Source organism: Lissotriton vulgaris, chromosome 2_1 (assembly GCF_964263255.1).
Source record: "Lissotriton vulgaris chromosome 2_1, aLisVul1.2, whole genome shotgun sequence".
Taxonomy (NCBI): Eukaryota; Metazoa; Chordata; class Amphibia; order Caudata; family Salamandridae; genus Lissotriton; species Lissotriton vulgaris.
Genome location: NC_141687.1, coordinates 231,407,436 through 231,416,216, shown reverse-complemented (window position 1 = coordinate 231,416,216; position 8,781 = coordinate 231,407,436). Strand labels below are relative to the sequence as shown.

Sequence of the window (8,781 nt, the reverse complement as noted above, 5' to 3'; positions counted from 1 at the left end):
GTTCAACATCCAAAGCGCTGTTTGCTATAAGGTTGGTGCGGCGCAAACTGTACTTAGCTGCGAGCTTGTGCTCCCTGACACACTGCACTGGCCCTCCTCCACTCCTCACCCACTGATGCAATACGCTACAGCATGTAGGTTAAACAAAGATCACCGACTACTCTATATATGCATAGGGGAACCCGCAAATAAAGTCCCTCGCTAAGTAGCAACTATCCAGATAGACCACAGAGCACCCTCTCACTGCACCCCACAAGTATTTCCTGACAAATTCCGCTCCTCATTAGCAAAGGTTAAGAGGCATCTGTCTGTCTCAGCCTCAGTCAAGCCATGCACACGAATGCAAGGTCATCCCAAATGTATACCCACTGGACCTGACATCCAATCTGTGGCCTAAATGTAAGTCAAACTCAAAGAAGCGGCAATGGCTAGCAGCTGGTGAGACATGGATTCGGACTGTATTAAACACCTTACGCCCACGCTGCTCTTCTCACATCTCTGAATGGGAAAGTATATTAATAGTTGAATTTATTGTCCATGTGTTTGCTGAAATATTTTTGTTGGGATCATCCTTAAAATCACTTCAGTTATTCTGTCACTCTTCGGTGCCTGGACCGGCACCCTACAACTACAGAAATAAATACAATATGTTTAAACCATTACGAAGTCCCCTTAATGCCCAAGAGGTTGACATTTAATAGGATACAGTGTTTTTCTCCAGCCTTGTACGAGGGTGCTCCAGTGTGTTTTTTACTCCCTTGTATCCAGGAGCAAACGTTTCAGATACATAGTTCCTCACTCTCTTCAAGCTGCATGGTAATATTGGAATTTTCAATGTTCATGCAAAACCTTTTCTCTACATTGGGCAAACTACTACCTATAGGTGTAGTCTGAACATCAGCTTGCCATGCTCAAAAAACATAAAACAAGCACAGCTACATCAGTCGCTGGAAGGACAGTCTTCCATAGTTCAGAGGTCATCCCCTGGATAGATCTATCTCGCATATTTTTATTATTGGAATCTAATACATCTCTCACTGACAATTCTCATGTTACAACCCTTTTGGTTACTTAAATATAAATAACACATTCAATGGTCAAGCAATCCTCATACAACACTTACTTTACAAGACACGTGTATAAGCACAAATGAATATGAGGCACATGGGTGGTATTTGGTATACACATAGACACAAAACAGTTTCCACATTTGACAAAAAAGACACCCAACAACAAACAATAATATTCCTTGACAAAAATGTAAACCTTTCATAAAGAGCTTGAAACATGCCTGCTTCTCATTTCTTTTTCGCTATGCGTTTTGAAGCTTTGGTACATGATGGGTGTGTGTGTGTGTGTTTATCTGTGCAACACGAAAACACGATGGTTTCAGCAGCAAGTGAATCATGATTGGTCGAGGGAAGCGTCGAGGAGTTCCTCAGGAAGCTGCCTCATCTTCTTCCAGGTCAGGAAGTTCAAAATCCTTAGGACAGTCCCCACTGGTCTGCTTTCTACAGGGGTTACACAAAAGGGAAGGGTTGAATAACACATGAAAAGGAAGTTTATTTTTTACAAAATCCAAGCTAAAAACATATTTAATGGTCACACATCTATGTTCTGCAGCAATTAACATATTAGTTCTACTGTTCGCATTGTAAACTCTTGAAAACATTTACATTGGAACAACGTGCAGATGTACATTATAAGGGTATAGCAGACATGCATATAAGACCATATGCAGAGTGCTTGTATGCAGGCATGAAACCGAAACGTGACTTGTTGTATCCTTGTAAAGTACCCATTAGGGGGAACACTATATAATGCAATTAGTTGGCAACAGTTTCCTTAACTCTGGAAAATTCTACCACTATTCCAATTAGTCAGTATTTATATAGCGTGGCTTATCACCCCGGGAGATATCCAAGTGCTAGAGAGAGGGGAGCCTTAGTCAAAGAGCCAGATCTCGAGTCCCTTCTTGAAGTCAGCAGGTAAGGGGGAGGTTCGGAGGTGAAGCGGGAGGTCATTCCAGGACTTGGCGGCGAGGTAAGAGAAGGAGCGACCTCCGCTGAGGCTCCACGGAATGCGGGGGCTTGAGGGCAAGGGAGGCGGATCTGAGTTGTCTGGTAGGCTGGTGGAAAGTCAGGCGGTGGTTGAGGTAGGAGGGTCCAGCGTTGTGGAGGGCCTTGTAGGAGCGGGTTAGCAGCTTGAACTTGCATCTCTCCTGGACAGGGAGTCAGTGGAGGTTTCTGATTTGGGGGTGATGCTGGTCGGTTTGGGGAGGACAAGGATGAGTCTGGATGCGATGTTCTGTATAGTCTGTAGTCGTTTGAGGAGATGGGAGTTTGTTCCGGCATATAGAGTGTTTCCATAGTCCAGTCGGCTGGTGACGAGGGCTTGAGTCGCTGATTACCTCCAACCCAACCACATAGCAGAACGTTCAAGAGCAGTACTGTAGAATAATTTGCATAGGCCCACCAGGTTATCTCATTTCTTTACTACAAGGAATACAGAACTAGGTAGCTGAAAAATGCCTTAACCTCCACAAATGTGAGACCACATCAGACTCATCCTGAAAGCACTCCACTGGCTCCCAGTTCACATCAAATTCAATGTTCTCTTACTGTCCACACCACACTAAAAGCCCCCCAGGAGTCTGTTCAGCGTCTGCACACCTGAGGAACCAATTATTCTTCTAGACAATGAAACAATGTGGTTGATCCATGGATGTTCATTGGCCTAGTCTGCGGAATGCCCTCAGCCTTAACCTAAGATCCGAACCAACTTCACTTAGTCTTGGAAACTTCTGAAATCTGAAATGCTTAGTCTGTACTTCAACCGAACTTCATGCAGATTCAGGGGTCGCTGTAGACAAATATTGGGCACAGCTTATGACCCTCCTACGACTCTAACTCCTGCTCCTTCTTTCTATTGTTTATTTTCTGTACTACTCTGAGGCCTTTGAAGTAACAAAGGTTTTTATATCAGAAACTGAACGAACAATTGTGGTCTATTTGTCTTTGCCTATAGGTAACTTTAATTGGGATTTACAATGATATAATACTCAGCAGTGTACATACAACATTTGATCTATGAAAATAAAACAAACCTTAAGCAGTGAGAATACATAACCATGTATTCCTACTGACATAAATGTTACACATTGATATTGTCACGTGCACTGATATAGTACAAAATACAATTTTGATAGCATTTTTATATTATCCTGAAGTGCTCAAAAGACTTAACATGCACACTATGTTCCATGATTCCTGTAGGCTTAGAAGCCATTTTATTTGAGAGAGTACATCTGCTATTTTTCATATATTTCAACGATCTTCTTGCTTTTTTGTACCCCCAAATAAAACTACTCAGTACGCCATCAAGTTTTAAAAAAAAATTGGTTATTTAACGCGAGTGGTATAGATCTAAATAAATACACATATTTGGGCAATACCTTCATCTTAATCAGATTAATTCTACCGATTAAGTTCAAAGGTAGTCTATGCCATTTTTTTAATAATAGGCTGGTGGATTTAGGTAGTTCATTATAATTTATATTATTGATTTCCTGTAGTTTGGCCGTTATTTTAACCCCGAGATATGTAGCAATATGGCAGATCTCAGGCACAATCACAATTGGAGTATAATTGGCTATTATCTGTGTTTTTTGTAGATTTAGTTTATAACCCGCCACATTCCCATATTTCCCGGCCTCTGATGCTATTCCCTTTAATGCCTCAACTAGGTCTTCTGTATAAACCGCGATGTCGTCGGCATATGCAGTTGTTTTTAATTCTTGTAGTCCTGATCTAAATGGTGTAATCTGAGTTTGTGATTGAAGGGCAAATAAAAATGGTTCCAGTGAGAGAGCAAATAAAAGAGGTGATAAAGGGCAACCCTGACGAGTTCCTCGCTGAATTAAAAAGTCTGAGGATGCCAGCCCCCCGTAACTGGTGTATGCTGTTGCATTATCATATAATGCTTGTATGCACCTCAGAAATTGTCCCCCAAACCCGATTTTGGACAATACGCACCAGAGAAAGTCCCACCCCACTCGGTCAAAAGCTTTTTCAGCGTCTAATAGAATCATACCGAGTGGGGTGGATTCAGTCTCTGCAACGTCGAATGAAGTGATGGCCATATTACGTGTATGGTGGTGTCTCTCCCAGTTATAAAGCCATGCTGTTGTGGGTTGATGATCTGGGGCATAATAGGAGCAAGTCTTAGTGCTAAAATTTTGGCAAATATTTTTGCGTCTGTATTTATTAAAGAGATGGGGCGGTATGACCCTCTCTCTTCCTTTGGTTTGCCTTTCTTCAAGAAGAATATTATTTTTGCCCTGTTCCAGGATTTAGTAGTCTTTCCATCTGAGCCTACAGACTGTATAACTTTTAGTAGCAGTTGTTCAGGTTCGTTTAGGCATAGTTTGTATATTTCTAAGGGTATAGTATCTTCCCCTGCCGCTTTTCCTACTGGTAATGAGGCAATAGCTAGATGTAGTTCAGCCATTGTTATATCATCGGAGAGTGAATCTATCTCTGGCCTGTGTTGTGTATCTGTAGTGTGATCTTCAATGTGTTTCTGTATGTCATCTAGATTAGGCACCATTTCTGGAGTGTATAGAGTTCTATAAAAGTCGGCGAATTGTTGTAAGGTGTCTTGTGGTTGGGTATAGAGTTTATTACCAGCCCCCCATATTTTTGTAATTATGGAGTTTGCCCTGTCCTCAGCAGCTTTATAATGTAGGAGGGCTCAATTTTCCTGACTTTAAATTATATTTTTGGTCTGCTTTTTTCATTCGCCTTCGCTCTTTACTTAAGGACTCTGTTCTTTCACTCTTTTATGCTAAAGTCTGATTCGAATATGTTCCTGTTTAGAACTAATGACCCTAATTACTATAAAAGGGTAAAATTTAAGACTGCAAGAGACATATCAAACATTTGGGGCAATATACTCTTATTCTGTAATACTAGCTTTTTTCACTCAAAGCTTCCATTATGGGGTAATCCAGGCCTTCCAAGTATATTTAATGATTATACTACACGTGGTTGGCTTAGATCAGGAATTGTTGTTTTAGGGGACCTATATGGCACACAAGGATTTCTGGAATTTAACACGTTGAAAATATTATATAATTTGCCTGAAAACATGAGGTACAAATATTTACAAATACATGATTATTTGATTAATAGAAAAGAAATCTTGGAGGCTACTGAATGTGACATATGGACTTGTCTATATTCACTAAAAAATAAATCTGTAATAAGCGAAGCATATAGATCTCTTACCAACTATAAATCAAACAACTGTATTACACTGTCCGGCAAATGGAGTAGAATATTGGGTTCACAATATAACATCTAAACAGATAGAGAGTTCCCTGACAAACATCAATAAACGGGTACGATCATCTAGATTAAGACTTCAACAATTCAGAACAACTTGTATGCTGTATTACACTTCGGAAAGAATTTCTAAATGGTCATCCAATAGCATCTACAGTGACCGCACAAAATGCCCCAAATGCTTTACAGAAGCAGCTGATTTGGTACATATGTTATTCTCGTGTCCCAATCTTAGGACCTTTTGGTGCGAAATTGAAAATGTCCTGAAAATGAAACAGATTCAGTTACCTACGTTAACGGCCACTTTGGTTCTATTAGACACTTATCCTGTTTCCTTTCCACAGGCCGCTCTGGCCACGATACTTATGTCTTGCGCTAAGCTAACTCTGGCGAGAGCCCGGACCAGCTCAGAAACACCCAAGGTTTGGGATTGGTGGGCATTGGTAACCGAGATACATTCAATGGAATTAGCTTTAGAAAATATTAGAGGTATAAGCTCATTGAAAAAGTATGAAAAAATTTGGGGAACTTTTATAGAGCGATAACGTTATATTTTTATTTTTCTCTGGATTTAGTGGAAAAATCACTATGAATTGATTTTGGATAACTCTTTGTATTACTGCTAAAAAGAAACTGTTACAACTTTTTATTGTTCAGGTGGCTTATCCTCTCTTTTCTTTTTTCCTTTATTCTTTTTCATAATAACTTATGGCCTACTTGTTTTATTATATGCTTTATATGGTCTATATATGTTAAACTTATGTATTTATGTTTTAATGTACTCTTTCCTTGTCAGCCTGTTAACAATAAAAAAGATTTTTTTTTAAAAGAGAGAGTACATCTGCACATTTTCTGCATCTTGTAATAAAGCATAGCTCACCTTCAATATTGGCAAACAGAAACATGAGTTTAGTGATATCATGAATTTAGTAGTATGTTTATGTATCGTTATCTTTGATTCAAGGTCTTCTTACATTTTTCCCCACAAATTTCTTTATTGAGTTTTCAATAATCAACAATAACAGAAAAAATACAAAGTTCATCACCAGTTTCACCGATAGTTGTTGTAAGCAAAGAAAGAAACATTTCATCCTGTCCCATCTCATCCACCCGCCTTGTTTAAGTACAAAGCAACAAGAGAAGAAACTACCCACTATATCACAGATCTGTGGTAAATAGCCTACACGTTTTTTTGGTATCATAATAAAAGTTCGAGTTGGACCTTACTTTGTAGATTATTGGGCACATCCCATATAGGCATGTCCTCACTATTTGGCATACAATAAACAAACAGAATATATGTGAAGATGCAGATGTGGAGAGGAATGATAGCCGGATCAGGGAATCAATCCAGTTCTCAAGGTGCTGATCCCATTTCTTTTCCGGTATGTTGTGGATGGGCTAACAGATCATTTTTTATTTTTTATTTTAAAACTCGACCTTTATCGACATAAGGTGACACAACCTGGTGCCTACATCCCCTCGGTCCGGCACAGCATTAAACGGCATTCCATGCATAAGGTATTGGGGGGGTGTGTACACAGCAAGACGCCCACAACTCAGAGGGCCGGCCGCGTTAGATAATCAAAGAGAGCAGACATCTGTCAATTCAGGTCTCTTAAAAGGTAACAGAAAACCAGATCCCTTCCAAAAACAAAATCCCCGCAAGGTCAGCAATCACATTAGCCACATCTCCATACAGTATCGTAGTCCGGTTACCACTCAGATCTCAGGTAATTAAATGTGGTCAAGGATTCCCACCCCCTGTGTCCCGCCCTCCCTCCCAGTGATCCTCCTTAAAATCTTATGTGCCTCCACCCGGAAAGACTCACACCTCTACAAGCTCCCCACGGTCCCCCGTCCCCTCCTCCACTCGCTCCGATCTCAGTTCTGTCTCCTCATTGTCGGAATGTTCCAGAAGATATCCAGTTGGTCCTGGCAATAAACAAGGTCAGTAAGCCACTCTTTAAACTTGGGCGCCAGGCCGCGTCCCCAACGACAGGCTATACGCTGTTTTGCCATCAAAAGTGCTAGCGAGGTGAACCTCCGGACCTTAGCGGGAATTTGCTCTGAGTAGCCCAGGAAAACGGTAAGGGGATCGTCGGGCACCTGTATTGCAGTCATTTCTCCTAGCGCTTGTAGTACCTCCTTCCGATACTTCAGAACAACCGGGCAGTCCCATGCTGGGTGCCCAAAGTGGGCACCAGCAGTCCCACATCTATAGCAGCTGGCGTATAGTATAAACGATGCACGTATTTATAGTGTATCAGACGTAACCTGCTACTTGCAGAGATGACCCCTGTTTGGCGACAGCAAAAGGTCCATTGCTCCTCCGAAATGGGAGAGCCCAACTCCTCCTTCCCTTCCCCTCTTTCGCAATCTCTCTGGTGGAACTATATAAACGCGACACCACATGGTCAGGGGGGTCCTGTTGCAATAAATTGTGTAAAGGGACCATAACGGGGTGTTCCGACGTAAAGTCCTGAGTCAATGATCAAATATCCTGCCTAAGGCGCACATAATAAAAGCACTCTAAAGGGGTGAGGGTGTAGGTGTCAAAAAACTCCTCGCTCGTTTTAAACTTCCCATTTTTATATAATTGACCCCAGGTCAGACAAGACAGTTTCCGCAGCATACGCCGACACCCACCTTCCGTAGCGACCGGATTATCCTGCCTCCCCTGTAAGGGCACTAGAGGCGAGTAAAGAAGGGGGCACTGGAGTGTACGCGCTAGGTCGCGCCAGGCACTGGTTGTGTATTGGACCGTGGTGGCAGCCAAGCTGGGCTGTTTACCCCCCCATGTTAGTCGGATCAGTTGCGACTTAATGCAGTTAAAAAAGAACCGGCTCGGAGCGTAGGGAATATTAGTAAAAAGATAAAGGAGCTTTGGTAAAATGATCGTCTTGATCAATGACACCCTAGCCGCCATGGAAAGAGGCATTGAGACCCAGCCATCCACCTTGTCCGTGATGGTGTTGAGCGCGCGTCCGTAATTGGACCGCATCAGTTTGTCCCGGCAGCGAGAGATTCGGATACCCAGGTAGGTATTGGTATCTCCGCACCATTTCAGCGGAAAACCAGGCGTAAACTCCTCTGTGGCTTTTGTAAGGGGGAAGATTTGGGACTTACCCCAATACACATTAATGCCGGAAAGCTGCCCAAAGAGGATAAGCAGGCATAGAATGGGGTTCAGACTTATCGTGGGGTCCCGCAAGTAGAGTGTTAGGTCATCTGCGTATAAAGAAATTACAATTTGCCTTTCAGGATATATTAGGGTATGCTCTCAGTAATGCTGCCGTACTTTCGCTGCCAAGGGCTCAATAGCAATAGCGAAAAGCAGCGGTGACAAGGGGCACCCCTGCCGGGTGCCCCGTGTAATAGAAAAGAGCGCGACTGGACTGCATTCACCACCACCCTGGCACGCACCCCAGAGTAC

General features: G+C 42.2%; 1 protein-coding gene across 1 annotated transcript in view; it reads right to left on the bottom strand.

Annotated features, from left to right (window-relative positions):
- Positions 1-993: 993 nt before the first annotated feature.
- The window catches only part of CAMKK1 (calcium/calmodulin dependent protein kinase kinase 1), a 1,268,063-nt gene continuing 1,260,275 nt past the window's right edge, over positions 994-8,781 (bottom strand). Inside the window, exon 17 of the mRNA XM_086954811.1 lies at positions 994-1,511. Within this exon, the coding sequence (XP_086810937.1) occupies positions 1,439-1,511 (73 nt within the window). The 3' untranslated portion in view covers positions 994-1,438. The remainder of the gene's footprint in view (positions 1,512-8,781) is intronic.